This window comes from Saccopteryx leptura, chromosome 1 (genome assembly GCF_036850995.1).
Source record: "Saccopteryx leptura isolate mSacLep1 chromosome 1, mSacLep1_pri_phased_curated, whole genome shotgun sequence".
In the NCBI taxonomy this organism is placed as follows: Eukaryota; Metazoa; Chordata; class Mammalia; order Chiroptera; family Emballonuridae; genus Saccopteryx; species Saccopteryx leptura.
Window position 1 is genome coordinate 316,637,770 of NC_089503.1, and position 24,672 is coordinate 316,662,441.

The 24,672-nt window shown below is 52.0% G+C and overlaps 1 protein-coding gene across 1 annotated transcript in view; it reads left to right on the forward strand.

Moving 5' to 3' along the window:
- Nucleotides 1-21,427, forward strand: part of FBLN1 (fibulin 1) — an 80,585-nt gene extending 59,158 nt beyond the window's left edge. Inside the window, exons 16-17 of the mRNA XM_066358658.1 lie at nucleotides 954-1,085; nucleotides 20,608-21,427. Coding sequence (XP_066214755.1) covers nucleotides 954-1,085; nucleotides 20,608-20,747 — 272 coding nt within the window. The 3' untranslated portion in view covers nucleotides 20,748-21,427. The remainder of the gene's footprint in view (nucleotides 1-953; nucleotides 1,086-20,607) is intronic.
- The last annotated feature ends 3,245 nt before the right edge of the window (nucleotides 21,428-24,672 follow it).

Below are 24,672 nucleotides of genomic sequence, written 5' to 3' on the forward strand. Positions count from 1 at the left end.
AACTGGCCAGGGCCAAAAATGTTTTTTAATTAAAAAAATTTTTTTTAAAGATTTTATTTATTCAGTTTAGAGAGGAGAGAGAGAGAGAAGTGGGGGAGGAGCAGGAAGCATCAACTCCCATATGTGCCTTGACCAGGCAAGCCCAGGGCTTTGAACCAGCAAACTCAGCATTCCAGGTCTACGCTTTATCCACTGCGCCAGCACAGGTCAGACGTGAGGCTATTAAATGGGAATGGACCAAAGCTTTCTGGCTCTGCAGTTTCTCTACTGTCTGCCCGAATCCAATGTGGACCTAACTGGCCTCGGCCACTGACCTTATGCACCTTCTCCATGCAGAGGGTCCTCTTACCAACTGAGGACTAGCTGCCTGACAGGCATCAAAGCCAATACTATGGCACCGGCTTCAAGAAAAGAGCTTTTATTTGCAAATTTGGCCAGCAAGGAGACAAGCGGCAGGGCTCAAATCTGCCTCCTGGGTCCAGGGTTCAGGGTGGGACCTAAAGGATTTTGGTATTAGATCGTTCTGGACAACAGACCCTTGGCTTTTGAAGGGGCTCTGGCACTCAGATTCTAGTCCAAGCACTGCTCGTGAGTAGGGTTCACGTGTTACTCATGAGTAGGGGGTTATGTGTTATGCATGAACAGTGTTCATGTGTTACTCATGGGAGGTATTCACATGTTACTCCTGCTGGTGTTCATGGGTTGCTTGTGGTAGGGTTCATGTATTACTTGTGAGTGGTGTTCACCTGTTGCTTGTGGCAGGGTTCACATGTTACTCATGAGCATAGTAAACCGTGTTTCTGGGTTTTTTATAAATAGGGCAGGACCAGCTTGTGCTAGTTTTTGGTTCCAGGTCCTCATGTCGGGCTCTCAGTCCCCAAGGGCATGTTTGTAGGGAGAGAGGGACCCAGGCCACGCAGCCCTTTCCACACATGCTGTGCTTCCCCTCACAGAGATCATCTTTCTCCGCGCCATCACGCCAGCGTATCCCGCCAACCACGCTGACATCATCTTCGACATAACGGAAGGAAACCTGCGGGACTCCTTCGATATCATCAAGCGCTACATGGACGGCATGACTGTAGGTGAGTGGCCCTAGACGTCCAGATCTGTCCCGACACCCTGCCCCTCATCCTCCCAGGGAGGAAGACCTCTCTGATCCAGCTCAGCTTCCACCTGAGTCCCCTTCCTAAACTCATTCCTACCTGTCCTTCAGGGCCAGCTGGAAACCCTAACCCCGCCCCCCCCCCCCATCATGCACAGAGCACCCAGGGTGGCAGAGCTTGTCTGGGACTTGCCTCGGCTATGTGCCTCAGTCTCCCCACCTACAAATAGGTACATTAACTGGACCTCTGCATCCCACAGCCATGCACTTCAGGTGAGATGGCAGCTGTGTCCTAGGCTCGGCACAGTCCCCTATTCACTGATTTCGTTCTTGTGCAACAGCGGGGATGTCACACGAGGAGTCAGGCCTGGGACACTCTGCTCCCACCAGAGATGGCTTGCCTTGTTTAGTCCAGTTGTCACTGCCCATGTGTCAGTCCATTAGAAAACCAAATATGTGTCATGGAGCGTGCATGTACACAGCCCATCTGAGGGTGGGTGCCTTTCCCCTGGAGAGTCAGCGCCTTGGGCGTGTGAAGGAGGGCTCGGAGGGTGGCTCCAGTTATGGGAGGTGGCAGCAAGGCAGAGGTCTCAGGTAAAGAGGGAGGGAAAGGGAACCATGGGGGTCTGGAAACTGGTTCACAGAGTCTCTCCCAAATTGTCACGTTTCCCAGAATTTAAGCTCCTGGGGCTTGATAACAATCATAGCTGCCATTTTGGACTTCGATTTAGACTCTGAACATTTTCAAAGTGGCTGAGCAACCAGTCTCTGCCTTCAGCTGGACCTCAGTTTCCCCATTGTGAACGCAGGGAGAGTGAGTTCGCTTAGTGGTCTCCTAGGCCCTGTCTTCAGTGGTGTTGACCAGAACCAGTGTCCATACAGAGGATTTTCAAACATGGCCCCCAGGTGGCGCTGTTGGATTTTAGAACTCAGGTTCTGGAAGCCCCAAACCCTCCCATTGTTAAACTGGCAGCTGGAGACAAAATCGTTATTCCTGTTGCCAAAGGGCCATTTATAGCAACTTTACAAGCTCTTAAATGGGTTTGCATGTTGTAAACATGACTGAGTCATTTGGGGGCTTCCCACCTCCAGCCTCCTCCTCCTCCACTGGTTGGCAGCAAGAATAATTAGTTAATTACAATTAATGCTACATTAGCCCTTGCTGGGATCCCAAGGAGAGGGCATGCATTGTGGTTGTTGGCAGTCATAACACGTGCTGCTTTTCCTGAAGTCACTGCCTACTCTGGCCTCAGTTTCCCCCATTGTTAGATAAAGAGACCCTGAAAAGGGACCTTCAGACACCGGGGGATGAGGACAGGCAGGAGGAAATAGGGTCAGGGTTTGTGCCGCCTGTGTGTCCTTGAGTGGGAGGAGGTTGGTGAGTATCCAGACAACACACATGGAAGCCCACCCCGTACCAACCCTGGGCTCGATGCTGGGCCTGCAGGTATGGCTGTGACAGGGCAGGTATGGCTGTGCAGGTATGGCTGTGACAGGGGTGATTCACAGCATCTTGGAAACTTAGGAGTTGTAACCAAAGCCTGCCTGAGCCCCCTGTATTATATATACAGGGGGCATTATAGAGACAGATAGACAAATACATTATAGATACAGATAGACAAATGCCACACAGCAGCCCTGTACCTAAGGGCTTTGCATTCCAGCCAGGGAGAGCTTGTGAAGACCACGCTGAAGCAGGCATGCACACGGAGAGAGGACAAGTCTCCATGGCCTGCGGGGGCTCTCCTAGGGGTGGGCTCCCACAGTGTTTGGGCCTTTAGCTCCCAGTTTAATCCTCCCTGCGGTGACCCAAGCCAGGGGGTTGGGCAGCAGCCGCTGGGCCCAGCTCCAGGGCAGACCAACACATTTTTCTAACAGCATCCATCCTCCCAACAGACCAACCTAGGAACCTCTGTTTCTTGGCTTCCCATCTACTGGGGCAGAAAATCCTGGCACGTCAGAGCCTCCTGGAGACCACCTCTGCCAATTCCTTCATTTGTAGAGGGGGGGGAAACTGAGGCTCAGAGAGGCAAAGGGGCTTGCCAGTCATCTTACGGTGACTCAGGAGCAGGTAGGGGCATGGAACAGAGACCCCTGGGTATGAGAGGCGACCACTGGTGCCACCCCCATTTTCTGGGAATGGAATGTGGATAAGGCCACAGAGGCAGAACGGTTGTCCCTCACTGTGCTTGGTCATGCGTGCCCTGGTCTTTGGAATTCTGGCTGGTGCTGCGGGCAGGAGGGCCTCTGTAGGCCCTGGGGAATTTGTCATGCCTGTAGCCCTGCCTCCTGCCAGGACCCGGCCCTTTCACTTCTCAGTGTGTTTGCAGGACGTCCCATATGGTTTGGCTCCTAGAGTTTCCCAGTGTCACCTCGCAGGTGGAGGGCCAAGGCCAGAAGGGCAAGGTCTCACTGCGGTGGGGCCGACACCATGTTTTGGGATGGGTTCTTGTTTCAGCAACCGCTGGCTGCTGCCTTATTTCTCTGCCTGGGGTCTCTTCTCTCAGTTTCCTATCTCCACCTGCTTGCCTCTTCCCTTCTGTCTCAAATAACTTCTGTGTGCCCAGGAGCTTCCGGCTGACTGGGGGGAGCGTCTGGCACGCGCTGGCCTTGGGCATGGGTGTGGTGCTGCGGCTCCAGGCCTTGTCTGCTTGCGATCGATGGGTTCTGCCCTGGACTCCAGCCCAGCGTGAGAGCCTGGGAACCATGGCCCAGCTCATTCACCCTGCATCCTGCTCAGTCCTCACAAACTCCTCCAGGGACAGATGGCATTGTCTCCTTGGGCAAAGGAGGGGGCTGAGTTAATGACTTCCCAAGACTGAGCAACTGAGAAACCACAGGCCTGGGACGTTTGGGAACTTGGTTTTAGTGGTGCAATTGATTTTAAGCAATGTCTTAAAATAGAAACCTTTTTTGTCTGTAGAGAAGAGGAGAGTGTTTTCAGGGTGTGTGTGGGGAGGATCCCAGCACATTGAGAACCAGCATGCAGCCCCACACAGCCTAAAGCACCCAGGAAGGGCACCCAGGAAGGGACACTTACCTGCTCACAAGTGTTGGCTGAACACCTACTTGCTCTAGGCTATAGCACCACGGTCAGGAAGGCTTCCTGGAAGAGGTGAGGTCTGAGTCTCACTGTATATGAAGGAGTGACTACTAACACAGTAAGTGCCAAAAGCAGGTGTCTTGTCACCACTACAACTCTATGACATGGGTGGGGGTATCCCCATTAACCAGTGAGGGATCACGGGCCAGAGAAGGCAGGAGACTCACCCAAGGCTATTTGGTGCTGGGGTGCAGAGCCTGGTCCTCCCTCAAACACCCAGAGCTGGAGCCTGCAGACACTGCAGGGCAAAGTTGCTGAGAGTTTGGGTGGCACAGAAAAAATAACAAGGGTATAAGCCTCCGGGTCCCGGAGGCTGCTGCATTCATTCTCCTCTGAATAATAGAAGGAACTGCCCCAAGTCAACTAAGAACCTAAAAACACCAGGCCTTCCTCTAATGTGTCCTCTGAAAACCAGGTCTTAGCAGGGATCAGGGCAGCTCTGGAGCAGGGCTGGGCCTGCTGCCTCTGGGAAGCCCTGGACGGCTGTCCCGTTGCATTCCTCTCTAACCAGCTGTCAGTGAAAAATGAAGAATGCGTTTTCAACTTGTGCAAAAATGCTCTATGACTGCCCGAGGTAGTCTCGGGCCACCACAAAGCCTCCCTCACCCGGTCCTGCGTCTTTTGCTCTGCATGGTACTGGCTGGGATGGATGTGCTTGGAGGAGTGACTAATGGGGGAGCCCTGGCTCAGATAGGCACAGGCTGTGTATGATCAGCCACCAGCAACAGGGGCCACTGCGGCTGGTACTGAATCTTAGCCGTCCACCACCCTGCCTGCTCATCGTAGCTCTTTAACTCTCTTTTTTTCTAAGGAGAGGAAAAAGCTCTGTCTATACTGAGAGTCAGCTTTGCCAAAATTTGTGAGAGCCTGCCAAAGCCAAGAAGGAACTAGGCAGGGGTCCCCAAACTTTTTACACAGGGGGCCAGTTCACTGTCCCTCAGACCATTGGAGGGCTGCCACATACAGTGCTCCTCTCACTGACCACCAATGAAAGAGGTGCCCCTTCTGGAAGTGTGGCGGGGGGGGGGGGCGGATAAATGGCCTCAGGGGGCTGCATGCGGCTTGCGGGCCATAGTTTGGGGATACCTGAGAGGGTAGCTCGGCTTAAGCAGCTTTTTAGGCCCACTGGTTAATTTTGTGTCTGGTCCTCCTGATCCTGGGGCCAGCATGGTACCTGACAAGGTCAACTCAGCTTCTTGCAAGCCAGACCCTACAGTCTTAGACAGAACATGAAATTGAGGACGTTGAGTGTTGCGACATCAGCCATGTGGAGCGTGAGTGCTGTATGAGCAGGGACTCTTCCCCACCGGGCACTGACCTAGTACGCCATTGAGTATTTCCCGAAGGCCTATTTGCTTGGGCTCAGTGGGCAAACAGCCCTCGGGAGGCCCTGGCAACTCCCTAGCAAGCAAGGCCCATTGATGTGCGAGGGGACTGCGACTTTGCAAAAACAGCCCTCCTTAGGTTGTATCTCTCAGCTGTCCTGTTTTTGAGAGGAAGCAGCTGTGTCTGGCTGCTGGCGTGTGAGGTGAGATTCATATAATTCAACAGTGTTGGAGGACGTCCCTTATAAACAATTACGACGTCAGTTGGTTAGTTCCACCAGCTGGAAAGTAAACTGAAATATGGACAGGGATTTGCTAAATTTTCTTTCCTGAAAGAATGGGTAATTGGTCTTTTTGTTGTTGTTTTTTTGTTGTTTAAGTTATCATATAATTCACAGGAAGGTGCCACTTTTATGAAACAAGTATGAGCACCAAAGAACAAATCAGTGTTACAGGGATCTGAGAGGTTCGCTCTGGGCCTCCTGAGATTTTTCACCAGTTTTTTGTTTTGTTTTTTCCCCCTTAAACTGTGATGTGCCAGTTACAGCTTCAGAGATCCTGGCAATGGACAAACCTACATTTCATTCAGATGTAACAGTCTCAGACTCAGCTGATCCTGAGGGCCGCTCTATCTCTACAAGTGCTGCCTGTCCCTCTGCATGAGGATCAGCTGGTGGAGAAAGTCTGTGAGGAGCTAACCATTGGTCATGCTAGCGCCCTTTGGCCAGGCGTGGGGAGGGCGAGGTGGTCAAGGGGCGGGCAGACCTGCAGCTCATCCATTCCTCAATGCCTCTTAAGCACCTACTATGTGCTGGGTGAAGAGGATGCAGTCTGTGCTTCTGGGGAGGGTGAGAGGGGCGGTGGGTGCAGAGCCTGGAGCTGCCTCTGCCCGGGCAAATCAGGGAAGGCTGCCGGGAGGTGACAGCACCTGGGATGGTCTGGTACTGGTCAGAGAAAGGATCAGAATGTTCTAGGACCTTGTCGCTTCTTCAGCATGGGGTGTTTTGAACCTTACTTCTTGACCATAGACGTGAAGGAGGGGGCTCTCTACTCCTAAAAGGGTGACCTTGAAGCTTCCACACGACCACACCCTCAGGGGTCATGGACATGACCACCCTGGTTTTGCTCAGTTCTCCAACTTAAGTACCAATGCAGGTCAGCAGGTCTCAGCTAATACCCCAAAGTCCAGACACTTGGAATGTCGTCACTGTCTTCACTGACCCAGGCACCTCCCACCCCGCTGCCAAAAGCAAGCTGGGCATTTCACGCCAGTGACTGCGTGCACACATGAGTACACGTACACATACACGTACACGCCCCAGTCCTCCATCGTTCCCACCGAGTCTTGTGCTTTGCCCCATTGCCCACCCTTCCCTGCAGTCCAGGAAATACTCTGAGACCCCTTGGCCCCTGCCCAGGTTTGCTGTGGGAAGACGGAGGTCATTGAAAGACACACATCCCACACCCACGGGAGCTCCCAGCGTGGAGACAGACACCCACCCAAACCCTTCTAAACCCATGTGGATCGTGCTGGATGTGCAGAGGAGAGGCAACCCAGCTGGCCTTACCGAGCAGTCCAGGAAGGCTTCTTGGAAGAGGTAGTACGAGTAGTGGGTCTTGACAGCTGAGTAGGAGGGAGCCAGGCAGAGGCACTGCGGCCCAGGGCAGCAGGACCAGAGGCAGTGAGGTGGGAGGGCACACAAGCAATGTGGTGCCAGAGAGCATACAGGAGGTACCAGGGAGGGTGAGAGGGCAGGCTAGAAGGGGCCACAGTGTCTGGAGTCTTGTGAGTAAAGAACCCCTTCAAGTCTATGTGGTTTAAACACCACCATGCTGGGAGAGTGGGCAGGGCCTGGACCATCCCTCTGATTCCCCTGTGACCGGGCCAATGCCTTCTTGTTCCCACACCTGCTGGTGGAGTGAGGGCCTAGGCTGGGCAGGACTCTCTCTGGCTGGAAACGTGCTTTAATTTATGACCTGCAAACCTGAAAGGAAATTCAGACCCCACTTTATTTTGTGAACTTGTTTCTGGGAAAGCCCCAAGTGTGACTCAGTGTGTTCATGGGGCTGAGTGTGGGTGAGTGTGAGTGTCCCTAGAAAGGGGTGCGTATGTGTGGGAGCAGGTGTACGTGGGGAGGTGTAGGTGTGGCTGTGTGGTGTGGATGGATGTGGGGGGTGGGGACGAGTGTGTCTGCACATGGGGTTTGATTTCTGAGATGTTTCTTAGTCATTGGCGTGGAGAAAGGGTGGCCCTAGAGTATCAAGCCTGGCATTGGGTCCCAGACCAAGGCCATCCTGGGCCCAGGGACAGGATTGGAAGATTTTGTTCACAGCTCACCTGGGAGAGGACGGAGGTGCCTATGTCCCCATGTGCATTCACTCGTCCTTGTGCACAAAGCCCTGCATAGGTTCTACACTGTTAGATCCTTGAGTGACCTCATGGGATAGCCCCCCTGCCGCCCCTGGGCTGGCATCGCAGTTACTAGGAGAAAAAACTGAGGGGCGAGCCTGGGGTTCCGCAGTCAGAGTGTCGAAGCTTCAGTTGGTAAGCAGGTGCGCAAGGCCCAAGTCCATTCTCCGTCACTCCCCAGGTGGCTGCGAGGGCCCCTGGATTTCCTAAAAAACTGGAAGGCCCCCATCCTCGGCTCTGGCATGGGCCCTGCTGGCTGTGCATGATTGCAGCTAGCTCTGCACTCAGTAAGGTCTGAATGAATGGAGGGTCACATGGTTGTCTAGCTCCCCTCAGAGACAGCTATCTACATGAGGCTATGCCCTAATCACAGATGCCAATTAATGTAATTAGATGAACCGATTATGTGGACATTCCTAGCACAGCCTGGCATGCAGTAGATGTGCAGGATGTCGATACTAATGGGAACCTGAACCTTCTCCCTGGAAAGGGACCCGACGGTTCCCACACTGCCTGTGCAGCAGCAGGACGCGGGCCTCTGAGTTTGACCAGCGCTCCTATGCCCTTTACAGTTCCCTCCCCCCTTCTCAAAGGTAACTGAACTTCTTCATTCCAGGTTTTATCTGTGAGCGTATCAAGATTATTGCTCTATTTCAAGTTTACTGTTTGAAAAATATCCATGGCTGGGGTGCCCCTTTTGAGGCAAAACAGCTGAGTCTCTGTGGCTGAAGCCCAAGCATTGAACTTAGAGTAAAACCTTCTGGGTTTGAATCTGGATTCTCTCTTTCTAGCTGTGTGGCCTCAGGTAGAGCACGTACCTCTCTGAGCCTCAGTTTTTCTTCTCGGCAACACTGCCATAATAATACTTTCTGGGTTCTGAGCAGCAGAGGGAGTGTGTATATTACAACAAAGCTGGTCGGTTGTTAGGGGGATAAATAGGCCACTGTGAGGACTCCATTGGGAGATGGAGAGCTGGTGAGAGCTTGGAGCCCCTGAGGGGACAAGAGGCACGAAAAAAGCACGTGGGACAGAGCCAGGACCGTTGGCCCCAAAGCAGAGCTATCTAATAGGCACATCCTGCGACCTGGGCTGGTGGGTCAGGCCCAGCCTGAAGCGGGACTGTGGGGGCCATGCCTCCCAGATCCTGTCATCCTTGAATTCTTTCACCCAGTCAACAAAAACCTCCATGCCAAGCCCTGTGCTGGGTGCTGGGGAACACATTTATGCCCAAGGCACAGATCCTGCTTTTATAAAGTTGCTTCCTAGCTTCCCTAGGACCCTGAGTTCCTGCAGAAGAACGTGGCTGTTTTTTCAGGGAAGATCCCAGCCCTGTTCATGTCTCAGTGGGAGAGAAAAGTGACGTGTGGAGGGCTGCTATGCCGGGCACCGCAAAACCCCAGGGGTATCCTTCACAGCCTAGCCTATGTGCGGTACGCAACCTGCTCAACTGTGCATGGCAAACCAGTACAAGAGCTTGTGTGTGAAGATGCCAACCTAGATGTCCCTCTGCCCCTGGACAGGCAAGGCCTCCATCAAAGCAAATAGCTTGCTGGTCCAGCCATCTGGTTTCAAGTCACCATCGAGGCGCAGCCAAAAGGGCTCAGATCACCTCTTTAAAGTTATTACCTCTTAAGGGGTTAAACCGGCACTGCTGACCCCATCCTGCAGCCTGATTTGAAAAGCTTGGCCTGGGATCAGTACACATTACGAACGAGATTCAGAAATTCCACCTAAAAACAACAGCGCAGCCGTCCCTGCCGGGCGATGAGTGATTGTCCATGTCCCGGCTTTCATGGCAAATCCCAGGGATTAGGTGCTTTTTCTTCTCTGGGAGGCACAGCCTCGTCACCCTGGGGCCACACCCTGGCCAGCAGCCAAGTGGTTTCCAGGGTGACAGCCCAGTTGCCTCCAGGCCCAGGATGGGCTGTGGCCTGACTTCATCTGGGGGCTGGCAGTGTTGCTGAGGGTGGTGGGAGGTGGAGAGCAGGCAGGGGTCTCTTAGAGGGGATGGGAGGTGGACACTTTTTGCACACCCTGGGCTGGGGTCCTGTGGAACACGGATGGGGTTGAAGGCTCCACGCCATGCCTGACACATAACCCCTCTAAAATGGCAGCTATTGTTCCTCCAAAGCCCTGTAAGGACAGCTCTCAAACCTCAATTTCACAAATGCAGAAATTCTCACAGGTCACCCCAGTCACACAGTTGGTAATGCCCCAGGCAGCGCCCCCCCCCCTCTCCAGGTTGGGCTGGACTCTCAGAGGGCCTGGTAGGGAACAGCCCAGTTGAGGCACATGGAGGCCGCGGGGATCAGATCTGAAGCCTCCTTGCTCCTGCCTGGGAAGCCCCCCATGGCCCAAGTCGAACTAACCCGCAGTGGCGTGAACAGCATTCATTCAGAGCTTCTGGACTTGAACAATGACATTCATCTCCTTTGCCTCTTGGTAAACTCCTATGCATCCCTCCAAGCCCAGGTCAACTGTCTGCTCTTTCACACGCCCTCTACAGGCAGTGTGCAGCTGCTTTCTGTGTGCTCCCTTGCACCCTACATGAGCTACTTGCACACTCTTCTTGTACTCATTCTTCCAGCAAACAGTGTGTGAGTCCTACGGGGAGAGGCCCTGTTCTAGGGGCTGTGGCATCAACCAAGACAGACATGGATCCCTACCTCATACACATTTTATTCCAGAGGGCAGAAGCAGACAAGAAACAAGCCTAATATATACACAACCTGGTGGTGGTGAGTGCTATCAGAGGGTGGTGGTAGGGGAGGCAGCGTGTAGGGCACAGGAGCAACTTTAAGTCTAGTGGTCAAAGACATTGTCTAAACCCCGAGGCACTGCAGAAATGAGCCCTGTGGAGCCACATGCAAAGGCCCTGGGGCAGAGATGAGTCTGATGTATTCGACTTGCAGGAAGGAGGCCAGTGCAGCTGGAGCAGAGGCCTGAGGTGGGGGCCAAGGAGGCAGGGTCTTGAGGCTGTTGTAGTGTCTCTGGCTTTTCTACTGAGCGAGGTGGGACCATGTGAGGGGGTTTTAAGATGAATAAGATGACCCAGTGTTTTAAAGGCTTCCTCTGGGTGCTGGGATAAGACTAGAAGATCTCACCGAGGGACAGTGTGTAGACAGAGGAGAGAAGGCCAGAGACAGATGCATGGCTCTGGGGATACTCAGAAGTGAGGAGGTGAGCAGGAGCCCCAGGAGGGAGAGGAGGTGAGCTTGGGAGCCATTATACCCTGGAAGAGAAGGTGTTTCCAGGAGAAGGGGCAGTGAGCCATGTCAGCGGTGCTGAGATTCTAGTCAGATGCCAACCAAGGGGATCATCATCAGATGCAGCAATGCCCAAGCTGTTGGTGACCTTGACAAGGCCATCCCAGTGGAGATGCCATGGACTAGGAGTGCTGGAGGCAGTGCTGGGAAACTCCCTCTAGATCTGTTGTGGACAGAGCAGAGAGATGCTCTGGCCCGTCAACGGTGTTAAGTAATGGCAATGAGAGTTTTTGCTTGAATTCCTCTTCCACAAGTTGTGAATTCTAGAGGCAAGAGCCTACAAGGGGTTCATTTGTGCAATGCCTCCCTCTGTCACTGTCTTTCTTGCACACACACACCACACACACACACACACACACACACACACACACACCACACCACACCCATGAGGGGTCACCCAGGCCTGGCACCGGTTGGCTGCAAGATCACGCAACTGCTGACTTTCAGAGCCGCCGAGGGGAAAGCAAGCCCAGCGCAGCCTCTGCACATCTCCCTCTGAGGTTCTCTGGGTGTCGTCTGTGTTCAGCCAGAATGATTTGTAACCCTCTCTGCTGCTGTGATGTACATTTTGAAAAGCTTTTGATATCAATGGGCACATTTATAAATTACTCTTTTAAAAATTGAAGTGTTTTAGTCAAACAGGAGTAAAGCGGCATGTTGTACAAAATTAGATAAAGTCTGATGTTAATATGAATCTTCTGATGACCTCACCTGCCAACTATAAATACAGAGAGGACCCAGACACCCACTGTCACTCCCTGTCATCCACGATCACGGAGCATGTTTCCTACGGCCTAGATGTCAGGTGTTTCCAGATAGATTCTGCTAGGATCGATCTGTGGCCCAGGCTGAGAACTGCAAGTATCGGGTCCCAATGATCAGACATCAGATTAACAGCTAACTGTTGGGCGTCCCGTGCTGTGTGGCAGCTACTCTAACAGCACGTTATATGCATTCCTCGGGGCAACCCTGTGGGTGACTATCACCGTTCCCCAGGTGAGGAAACTGTGACATAAACGGGGTTCCACACTCTGGTGACAGGACTTAGGAATGCATGCAGCAGGTCAGGACTAGAGGTAGGGGTTCCTGCTGCCATGACCTTCCTGTGTGACCTTGGGCAGGGCAGAGTCCTCCTCTTGGAGGTCCAACCCAGTTTGGCAATGTCTCTGCATCTCATTTCTGTGCATTTCTTGGCAGAGAAATGTTCTTGGCAGGCCGCTTTGGAGGTCAGCTGGAGACCAGCTCCTGGGTGAAGCTTTGCTGAGTGCCCAGTGCCCCATCTGGGTGAGCGTTCTCCCTGACTCTCCTAAAGCACCACTGCTTACCTTTAGTGGCCCTGTCGCCTGCGTCGGCCTCTCCCAGGGGCCAAGAGCTCCATGAGGACCCAGCCCAGCACTGGCCACATTTGTCTCCCAGCGCCCCACACAGCACATGCCCAGAGCAAGTGCTCTGTGCTTGCCAAGTGAATAAAGAGGAGAGGACACTTGCTCCGACCAGCAGGCATGGGGTTTGGGATGCTTAATGCTTGGCACCCACCAGCCTGGCGCCTCTTGATCCCCCAGGGCCTGCATTGCCTCTGAAGAAGCAGGTAGTGTAGCCCTAATGCCTGGGAAGCAGAGGGCAGGACTTGTCTCTCGCTGGTGTTCCCGGGTCCTTGATTCTAAGTCAAGTCGAGTTGGCAAGACTGGTGCCCAGCCTGTCCTCCCAGGGCCTTTGCTCACCTTGGGTGGTTGTGAGGGGTACCGCAGCAGGAGCACAGAGCGTGCTGAGAGACCAGGCAGGACAGCACAGAGGGCAAGTGAAGGTGTAACCCACTTGCTGTGAGCCAGGGGGCTGGGACTGGTGAGAAGATTTGCATTCTATTAGGCTGGCTCTGGCCACTCAGAGAGTTCATGGCTGGTGAGGAGGAAGGTGTTGTAAGCCTCAGGTAGAGTTGATGAGGCCTGACCTGAGTTGGGGGGTGGGGGTGGAGCAGAAAAGCGATTCTAGAAACTATTAAAAATAGAATTCATCAGCCTCCGTAAGATTGGGTTTGAGGGCTAAAAGCCAGCGGCCTGCTGAGGGCAACTCCAAGCTCTCAGGGGTGGGGAAGGAGCATGGGTTTGGGGGAAGAGGGTGGCTCGGTGTGTGAGTTGACCATGGAGGGGGGCATCTGGAGAGATTTGCGTGAGCTGCTGAGTTTAGGTCTGGGGTGGGACCCAGAAGGTAGGTGGGTGGGTGGAGGCTGATCCAGGAGGAGGGAGGCACAAAGGGAGAGGAAAGAGCTCCTCCTCCCCCCAGCACAGTCATATTTGTGGTCAACTCAGTAAACGTTCGTGCGTCAGACAGCGTCTCCCTACCGGAACACGGCCCAGGCCTCTTCCTCTGCGAGGCCCTGTGGCTTAGTGGAGGGGGCAGAGGCGCAGGAGCCGGGTTCAAGGGCTGGTGTGCTGGCTCCCTGGGGTTCAGAACTCACTTCAACACACAGCCTTGTTCCTCCTCCGTGAACCATGGACAACAGGTGGAGAGAGACAGTGGGGAGGGGGGAAGAGACACAGGCAGGAGCGTGCTTCATGTAACAAAAGCATCATAGAGATGTTTGTTGCTGGTCAGGGAAGAAGGTGGAAGTTTCATGCAAAGCTGACACTTTTCTTTATTTCTGCTCAAGGGGACACATGGACTCCGGGGTTGACTCCTACTCAGCTCCCTGCAGCAGCCCTGGCCAAACTGTCTGGTTTCGCTCACGGGAGACCCATGCAGGGAACGCATTTATAATCATCAAGAAATACAGATGATGAGTTTTGCTGGGACATGTTGAGTGACAGTTGGTATTTTAAATATGCAGCCCAGACACCTGTCCCCCTTCTTTCCAAGCTCCTGCCTGGGTGTTTTTCAGGGCGAGAAGCGAAGACAGGGTTTCGGGAACTCCATTCCCTCACTGCCTATATTGCTGACGTGATTACTCCATCAATCCTTTCTGCCATGGTTAGCCTGTATTTATGACTCAGCCATGGGCAGAGTGTTCTGGAAGTTTCCCCCACATCACGTCCCACTGAGAGGAGGGAGGAGATGTCGTGGGGTAGAAAACTGGCCTTGGGGGTCAGTCCCTTCTGGAAGGACTCCATGCCCTTGTGAGCTGTGTGGTTTGGACATCAGCTCCCAGAGCTGCCACCTCACCCGATGAGAGGAGAAGGGACATCTTTCTTATAGGGCAGTGGTGGGGACTGAATACAGCAGTGGGCACACGGGGCCCATTGACCCTCGTCCTATCCCCTGCTGTGCCCCTCTTTCCAAACCTGACCACACTCGAGTTATTTTGCTTTGTAACTTCTGACATCATTTCTTCATGTTCTTGCTGTTCCTCTTTGCCTTTGGTCTGCGCTATTAACCCGAGCCTGCTGGGTTCATTATTTCCATCAAGGAAAATTCACTGAGATTGGGTGGTGGCTTGCTTGTTCCCAGTTGGCCATCATGTTTGAGTTGGCGAGACCTCATGGGTCTCCTCTGAGCTCTCGGGTCCTCCATTCTAACATCTTGTCCACACAGGCCCACAACCCACCTTCCTCCCTGCTCGTGGCTCTGTGTGGCAGCCATGGAGGCCAGACAGTGAGGCCTGGTTCTCGTTTGTGGCCTTTCTCCCTCCAGGTGGTCAATACCTGAAAACTCCGTGACCCTTTGGCTCTCGTCCATTCTTCCCCAACACTTCCATTTCCAAGTGATAATTTTCAATCTATAAATTGTGCTTAATGCTTTGATCTTTAGTTTACTTATTCATTCAACAACTATTGGTTGAGTGACTCCTATGTGTCAGGTATATAATAGGACCAAAGACCTACTGTGTTCCAAGAACTAGAAATACAAGAGTGACTGAGAGAGACAGTGCCATTGGCCTCTGGACCTGACGCTGCACAGGGAGACAGGTGATAACCAAGGAAACAGACAACTCAGGAACTTGGTTTCGGGTAGTGGTAGCATCTAGTTCTTGTTGTGATGTTCACACCTAGCTTCTTTATCTCACCTTTTCTAACTCAGAGCTCTGCCTTTGAGAGCACAGTGCATTTACACTGGCGTGAGATGGCATGCAGCCCCTTGCATTGTCACCTTTGTTAGAAAACTCCAGCAGCTCCAATCACGCCATCACATTTGTTGGTCAGAATCACTTTTGAGTTGGAGGCTAACTTCAGAATGGATGGTAACTTTCCCAAGGTCACAGAGGTAGTCAGTGAGGACCCAACCGAGGAACCCCAGGCTGTGACTCCAGGTCTCTCTAGTGATCAGTGTCTGATGTCACAGAGAGTCCCATGGCTGATTTTCATCCTTTCAAATAACTGATGGAAGACTAGGTGCAGCCTCCAGCAGCAGAAGCTTGGGGATGGCTTCTGGGGCCCAGAGTTCAAGTCACAGACACCAAGGGGCAATGAGGTACCCAAGTGGGCCTGTGCTCCCTGTGCAGGCTTCCGGGTCCCCCGCACATCAGCTGCAATTTACCAAGCAGAGACGAGACATGAAGGTAAAGTGCCCGAGGGGGCCTACATTTTTCAAAGGGGGAAAAAAAGGCTTAATTATATCCTTAAGAGGCACAGACACGCCGAGGAATACCAGCAGTGTCTGAGACCTGAAGCAGAAATGCCAAGGATGAGGATTTGAAGATTAACACAGTTGAACTCAGCACCAGAGCCTTTTTTTTTGTTTTTTCCCCTGAGGCTCTGGAAAGCTGGGGAGGTAAACACCCAGCAGGTAGATGGACGAGGCAGGTATGATGGAAGTGTCTCTCTCCCGTCATCCTGCAAGTTGCTGCTAGAATGGTCATTCCAGATAAAACTGCTCTCACTCAGAGCCTTCAGTGGCTCCCCTGTCCTTCAGGACAAAGTTTCATCTTCCTTCCTAGAGAGAGGGGCTCAAGAACTGATGCCCCCTTTTTCCTCTCTCCTTCCTGCCCTTTCTCTCTCCTCCTCTCCCTTTCTCTCTGCTTCCTTCCCTTTCTCTCTGCTTCCTTCTCTCTCCTCCTTTCTTCCTCTGTCTTCATCCCACTCAATCATGACAGAGCTCCTACTGTGTCCTGCCCCAGGTCCTAGGTTCAGGACCAGAGTAGGGGGGGCAGAGATGAGTGCAATGCAGCCCCTGCCCCTGCAGCGGGAGCCAACTGTGAAGATCTGCAATGGGCAGGTGTGGGGTTACAGCTGAGGGAGACCAGGTACCAAGCGACACAGAGGGGATGGGGGAGGCTTCACAAATGAGGACATAGGCTGTCCAGCTGGCCCCCAGTGCCTGGCACATGCAGACACCAACTTCATGTCTCTGGAGTCAAGTGGATGGAGGTCATCAGACCCCGGTGGAAGCTTTCTAATGTTTGTGACGCCGCAGACAGGCAGCACGTACTCCTCCTCTGCCTCCTGTCTGTTTCCTGCACTGTGGTGGGGGTGGGGGTTGGTGGTGGTTCTCAAGAACCCTGGTCTAGAACCAGTGGTGGGGAGGAACCCAGATTCCTGGTTCTGTGAGGGGGCAGTCCTCTGAGCAGTCCTTCACCACCTCCTTAGCCTCATCCGCCTGTCACTCCCCGGGATTAACACCGTTCCCAGAACTGGCCTGATCCCTCATACAGTTGGGGTTTGCACAGGTCCTTCTTGCTTCCTAGGCTTCTACTTAGTCTCCAAAACTCAATTTAAAGTCCGTTCCTTTGTGGAATACTCCTTAAACCTTCCCTCTATTGGATACATGGATGGATGGGTGGACGGAAGAACGGATGAATTGGAAAGCTGTGGAGAAAGAAGTGGTATCAGGAGAGAGCCTGGGTTCAGTCAAGGTCATGACAAGCTGGAACTAACCTAGGAATGGAGGGAACATGTCCCCCCAAGCCAGAGCTCCATGGAAGTGTGGTTAAGCTGGAGTAGTTAGGTCAGGGCTACTGAATGGGCGTGGCCTGGGAAAGGCCACCCTGCGTTGAGGAGGGTTACAGATAGAATTTGAGATGTTAACTTGAGGTCAGAGAGGAGGGATGGGGAAGCTGGTTGTGGAGGGGCAGACAGGGAGGCACATTCCCTGGGCACCTGCTCCTTGCTCTTGTAGGATTCCCTGTTGAACCCTTGCAGCACGCCTGTTTGTTCTGCCTGAGTTGTTTTTCATGTTAAATGCAAAGCTCCTGAGGAAGTCAGGCCCTGATTGACCTGTGTCAGAAATTCAGCTCGCACCTCCACCGCCCCTTCTCAGAGTCCCTTTCTCTCACACGGCCCTTTGCTTCCTTCTCAGTTGCCTCTGTCCCACCAGTTAGCTCTCTAAAGTCTGAGCAGCTCCCTCTGCGGCATGGCGTCTGGTCCTTGTCCATCGTAGAAACTAAACCTTGTGAAGTGCCCCAACAGGAGGGATTCAGTAAGAACATTTTCTACACATTCTGAGCTTCCCTTTCTTGTAACATCTGGAAATCAATCTAGCAGTCTTGCTCTTTCTCTGCCATGTGGGAATTCAGCCGTTCTTTAACTAAAAATCAGTCCCATTTAAACACTGGGAAGCATTTGCATACTCAGTAGCCATTTCCAAGGGAGGGGGAGGGTGGCCTGGTGTTTCTGATTTCAAAGGTTGCTATATTTTGAGTCCTTGTTTCTCAAAAGAGGAAGTTGAGACTCAGAAAGGTTAAGGAACTCCTCCAGGGTCATCCCATTCCCTGTCCCTGAATCGGGCTTCCAGCATTAGCACGCTCTCTGTCCTCTCTGTCCCCGGGACTGAGCCCAGTGGGGACAGCCATCATTTTCTCTCCATTCTTCCCTCACCCAGTGCCTGGCACATGGACATGCCCAGAAACTTCTGTAGGTTTGAACTGTTGATACCCTTAAACCTCCTACAGGCAGCAAGGAATGTTTATTTAAATGTGTGCATGTAATATAATTATTTTCTAGTTTATGATGTTTATATTTTATATATAAATTTATAACCTATGTCTTCTATATGATATCAATTATATATTTTACATATGAATATAAATTTATATAAACATACATAAAATATAAAGGTACACATAAAAGTTTGTATAAATTTAAAATATATATAGTATTTCTAATATTTAGATATAAATGTTCTACTTATAAATATATACTTTATAGTTATATATATTTTATATTTGTGATAATTATGCTGTTTACATGATAGATCATATGACATATTAAATATAATCACATGCTATTTAAATATAAGGATAATGTATAGAAATAAATATATTCAACTATAGCTTAGAGAAGTGTTCCCCCACCTGGGTTGCTCCTCTGTCCTAACATAGTTCTCGGGCTCACCCACCTCATGTCTTTCCTGCAAGTTCCCTCAGCCCATCTGAGCACTGGAATCACAGTAATGACTTTTCTGTCCCTGAGATGTGTGAAGTCAGCAGGTAACCGAGGCCATGGAGGCTGGTGGGCACCCCTGTCAGCCTTAGACCTGGAAAGAGGAGAAGGAGATGCTGACAGAGACATGGGCGGGCAGGGGAGCACCCCTGTACACCCCACAAGAGGCCACGGGGGAGCCCACACCAACCTTGGCCCGGACTGTGCCCAGGTAGGGGTTGTCAGGAGTAGCCCAGTCATCAGGGGCCACTGGCATACTGAGGGTGGTGACAAGCCCACGTCCTCAGCCAGGAGCTGAAGATGGTCATGGGCATTCACACAAAACAAAGCTGCCATGTCATCACTGGGCAGGGGCAGGGGCAGAGAGAGAGGGTGCTGACAGCCCACAGGAGTCTGCGCTTCACTCTCCCTCAGAGCTAAAGCCCTTGTTTGCTTAGAATAGCCTGGAATTCCACCCAGGCTGCTAAGCATTTCAATTTTGAAACATAAGCCCAGAGAGTGAAAGGGGGGACAGTGCACCTAAATGCCCCTCTGAGCATGAACTTGGTTGGTGCTCCTGATGGGGAACCAGCTGTTGGTGCCAATGGCCTCTGTGGCTTTGTTGTGCACCTGGCAGGAACCACGGGCACTGGGGATCCACCTGCCTACAGCCTTCCATTGTGTTGCTTCCTCTGCAGGGAGCAGCACCTCCTCCAGAAAGCCTTTCCTGCTACCCTCAGCCTCCCTTACCTCCATTCTCACCCCTGCTGGACAAGGGGCACATTTCTATGAGAGCATGTCCCTCACCTAGATCCTCCATCTGCTTTGAAACCAGTGGTCTTCTCTGCATCTCTGAGAAGCTGCTGGTGCCTGTTGAGGGATGTGTGAGTGCACGTGCACGAGTCTTCTGCAGAGATACCCTTCAGACCTGGGGCTCACCTCATTGGCAGATGCTGCTAGGGCATCTGGATCATGCAGTCCAGAAGCCAGGAGTCACCTGCTTGCTAAGGAACCTGAGGCCCAGGAAGAGCACAGTCTCCCCATCACCCTAGCCTATCTGTCTTGCCCCAGACTGCAGGAGAGTTCTCTTCATGAGCCTTTGGGTGCCCTGCATAGGTGGGGTGGTGCCAGCAGGGCCAGACCTGGAGATAATAGAGCTGGCTGGGTAGGCGCAGGTTTGGGGAGAGTTATAAAATCCACTCTAACAACCCAATCCTGCTTCCCTGTGAATCTGCAGAATTCTCTTGCTCCCACCTTGACCCAGCTGGGCTTGGTCTCTGCCCTGCACTTCAAGCCCCAGCAGGGGAGGCCATCCATCATGGCCTTTGCCTGGTCCCTACTCTAGTCCAGGCAGAACTCCCTGCCACCCGGCAGATTTACACAGCAGGTTTCTGTTTCCCTGGGACAGATACAGGTCTCCGCTCTCTCACCTGTCCTCTTGAGTGCTCTGGCCACTCTCTGCTGCTTGGGCTGGACCCACTCTGAACTCTGCCACCCACCTCTTGCTCACCTGTTACCACAAACACTGAATAATGAGCTCAGGTGTCACCCTCTCAGAGGCATGGATAGAGAGGTAACTGGGACTTCTGTGCTTGGATAAGGCTATTCCAGGATCCCACAGGAATCCTCAGTGTGACAGGGAAGAGAATCATTCCTGCTTTGCTTCTTCCCAAGGTCAGGCTGGGCACAGTGGGCAGGAGGGAGGGGATAGGTATCTACTGGGTACCTACCCCCTGCCAGGCCCTTTTATAGGCTCTTAAATCTTCTGTCAGGGATGGTGGAGGAGGAAACCTGAGTTGTTAGAGCAGGAGCTGTTGTTGACTCCAGAGCCATCTGACTCCAAAGCCCACCACACAGATTCCCGTACAGTCTGAGCTGCACCCAACCATCAGGAGCTCACTGTCACTCATCCCCAGAGGTGGAAGCCGAGTCTAGGGGTGACCACTTGGAGATGCTATGCAGGGGACTCAAGCATCTGGCTCAGAGTGGGATTAGGTGAGGTTTAAGGCCCCTTCTAGTTCTGAAATTCCTTGAGAAAAAAAATTATTTCTTAGATCTCCATGTTACTACAGCCCTTGCTAACTTTCAAAACACCTTCTGCTCTCTCCCCAGGTATTGTACGCCAAGTGCGGCCCATCGTGGGCCCATTTCATGCCATCCTGAAGCTAGAGATGAACTATGTGGTCAGGGGTGTGGTGTCCCACCGAAATGTTGTCAACGTCCACATCTTTGTCTCTGAGTACTGGTTCTGAGGGGTGGTCATCCATGTGCAAACAAGTCTGTACCTCCAGGTCAAGTCATTGCTGCCAACAACTGTGCCCTATCCGTGTTTGTACCTCCCAGACATTTCTTGATTTTATGTATTTGTAGAATTAGGCTGACATGTATTACGCTGGACCAGATGAATAAGTCCATCTGATGTATTTGGTGTCAAAATAATGAGTCCAATGACTCAACTGTTTGGCTGAAAACCTTGCTTATTTTTTAATGCAAAGGTTACGTTTTGCTGCCTTTACTCTGCCTATCGGGTGGGCATTGCTAAGGACCAAGGAAAGAGAGATATTTTTCAGGGGGCAGCTACTAATAAGGCCAAGAAAAGACCAGTTTTGCCCTGATTGTATGAAATTTGACATTTGGTACTTTCTTTTTGCCAATCAGATTTTGTATGCCCAATTCTAAGGACTTGGCTGCCGTAGACTAGCAGGTATGATAAATTCTACCCAGAAGCAGCATGACACAATGCCTCAAGGAACACTTGGAAAGTAAATTGCTGTTCTACTGAAACAGAACAACCCCACTGGTAAAGACACAGCCTGTTAGGTTTATGTGTGGCCCCAGTATGTTCACCAGGGGAATGGCCAGGTGTTCTCTGCTCCCTGTATCCGTCTTTTCTTATAGGTGGGAAAATAAACAGTTTTCTGATTCTCCTGATGATCTGTACAGGGGAGTTTTTCAAAAAGGGGGGTGCCCACTAGCAAAAGGCCTGGGAATGTCCCCCAAGGCCTTCTCAAAGACCCTCCTGCCTTTGAAGGTTCTGGGGTGGGGCCTGCTGTATATATAGAGGGAAAGCTTTCCACTGACAACATATCTGGTCACCATCTGAGAAGCATGGCTCGTGCACACATTCCATGCCACATCCAGCTCTGCTTGGCAAGTCACAGAGCTGAACCTTCTGCTAGTATCTCCTCCAGAAAGCACTGGGGAGCAATACTGATTCTCTTCAGTAGAAAGAAAAGACGACCAGTGTGCACTGAGTCCCCTTGCACCTGGAAGATGGTTCTTTTGTTTATTCCTTCTGGCAACCCAGTGAGGAGGGTGTGATTCATGTCAAAATTGAGGATGAGCAAACTGGGTTTGGAGAGGGGAACTCAAATGCTCAAAGTCATGCAACTCTTTAGAGACAAAGTTGGAATTCAAATTCCGTTTATCAGACTCCAAATTCCATTCCTCTCTAAAACCCTATGTCAGATGAGAAGTGGACAGACTGGATTTATGGGGTGTCCCAGCACCACCCTCAGCATGGGGGGGTTGGACCAAGAGCACCCTACCCCTGAGGCCCACTTGGGCCCACCCTTTGTCCTGCACAAGCTTCTCTGAATCCTGCCCTGGGCTTATCTCACCTTCTTATGTGCCCCACTCACAGCTCAGTGTTTCTCCTCTCGAGCCCCAGCTTACCTCAGCAGCCTGGTCCCTTGTCCTGGTCCCTGGTCCTTGGTCCATGGTCCTGGCTGACATCTCCGCCCCTACATGGGATTTTGGCCTTGTTGGGATTGCAGTGTGGCTGATGTTCTGGTCATTTAAGCCTGCACCACTCCAACTCCGTAGGACATGGTCTCTCACCACCTTTGGGAACTCACAAACATTTTTGAGGTCACTCATTAGGGACTCTGGCTCATCAAAGCCAGGCCTGGGTTAGCCAGGCAAAGGCCTGCTGGTACCTGGTGGGAAGAGGGGAAAAAAACAGTGAGACTGGACAGTTCCAAGGACCAGGAGAGTGCAGGAGACATCTGAGTAGCTCTGGATGCCAGTGGATTGGGGCCTTGGGAAGGAAGGGGCAGGAGCCTGGGGTCTGATCACAGGAATGGAAGCCTCAGGACCAGGGGCAGGAAATAGGGAGGGGGGCACATGGAGTTCCAGTTTCTCACCTGCAGCTTGGTGGTGGGGGGAGGGGGGGTCTGGGGCCTAGCCCCTTGGAGAGTGAGTGTTCTAGAAGCCTCCTCCTTCCTGAGGTCTCAGTGGGTTAAGGTGGGAACACAGAAAAGTCCCTTCCCATGTTCAATAGGCGTCAGGGTGGGAGCCGCCATTGGTGGGCAGAGCAAAGCTTCTTGCTGTGGAAGGGCACTCATGTTCATGTGACCCGGGCTGGCCAATCAGCCTTCCCCAGGGAGGGCATGGGAGCTGGAGAGGGGAGGTGTGAGCACAGGGAGCCGCAAGGTGGAGAAGCAGAGGGAAAATGTGGAAGCCGAGTCCTAGGCCTGCCTGATTCAGCGAGTCTGAGAGGCCAGTAGGAACCTCACCTCGGCGGGTGTAGCAGCGTGAGTCACTGCCATATGTATGCCCAGCCTCGGTTTATGCATCTGCAAAATGGAGCGGTAACCGCTGCACACCCCTCCAACTAGGACCTAAGGAGGTAAGCCAGCTTTGTTCAGTTGCACCAAGGTTCTCAAGCTGGTTCAGGTGGAAAAACACCTGAAAATCATGTTGCATTTTAAATTCTTTCTTAATAGTTTATTATAAAAACTTTCAAACATACAGCAAAGTTGAAAGTATTTTACAATAAATGAAAAAAGGGTACCCACATCTAGATTCTACCACTGTATTTTGCAAGATCAGTTTGCATTTGAATAAAGAATGAGGTCACCTTCCTGTCTGTCTGTCTTGTCTCTTGCAAAAAAACAACAACAAAAAAACAACTTTGCCAGCTGTACAGAAGTGGGCAAAAGTAGGTTTACAGTTGTTCTTATGGAAATATCTGAAATACAAGAATAAATAACAACACAAGAATAAACTGTGTTTTGGGAACTCACAACTGCAAATGCACTTTTGCCCACCCCTGTGTCTGTAGTGATAGTGCTATTAACTGTGCAGAGGGTTTTATGTAGTCATCCCATTTCATCCTTACAACCCCCAAGGAAGTATGTGTATTGTAATTACTTTTATTTTGTGGTAGAGGAAAATAAGGCTCTGAGACATCAAGCAACGTGCCCAAGGCTGCACAGCTCAAGAATGACCGGTGCTGCACCTGAGTCTGTGCCTCAGTACATGATGAGCGATCTGTGCTAAATACAGCTTGCTTGTTAATGATCACGGCCACTCCTGCGTGCATCGGTGTCACTTAATTAAGCAATGGTCTCATCATCACACATGAGATGATGTTTGCGGGGAGGAGTTAGCGGTACAAGTCAGAAGGTGGTGACTTTGAATCATTCAGACCTCCTGGACTTGGGTCTCCCTGCAGATGAATGTGGCTCTGACCCGTTCCCTGGGGAGCAGGCACTTAAGAGTCCAGTGCTGCAACTGTGAGCTAACTTCTTCTTGGTGTGTTTGGTGCCACACAAAATAGACACAGGTTTCTTGCTAGTCGGAACCAGTCGACAAGCTCTCTGAAATCCTCTCACACCAACCACCCTGACCTCTTGCTTCTTCCTGGTAATTTGCTTGTTTAGAGTAAAGCATGCTTGATCCCAACTCCTCTGCCTCATTTAGGCGCCCCTGCACCCCTGGGCCCCATTCCTTCAAGCTACACTTGTTCATTCATTCATTCATTCATTCATTATTTCTTTTAATCACCTCAGGCCACCCCTCCCACTGGTAAATCATTTCACCTGAGGGTTCTCCCCTCTTGATCCCAGGCACCCCACAGCCACCAGCTGCTCTTTCTAAAACTCAGATCTGCTGGAGCTCCTCCTGGTCCTTTGGGGGCTCCCACACCAACCTCACAATGTGGCTATTGGACCCTTCACATCTGGGCCACAGACTTTCTTCCCACCCCTCCCCTACCCATTCTTACCCTGGGGCCAGACACAGAACTTAGAGCCCAGGCCTCTGAGCCTTTGCACACACAGATCCCTCCACCTGGAAGAACACCCTTCCTACCTTCTCTACCTGGTGAGCTCCTCTGATGACTGTAGCACCAGTGAGGCAGCTGGTGTGAGCCCTGGCAGTGGGAGCTGAAGG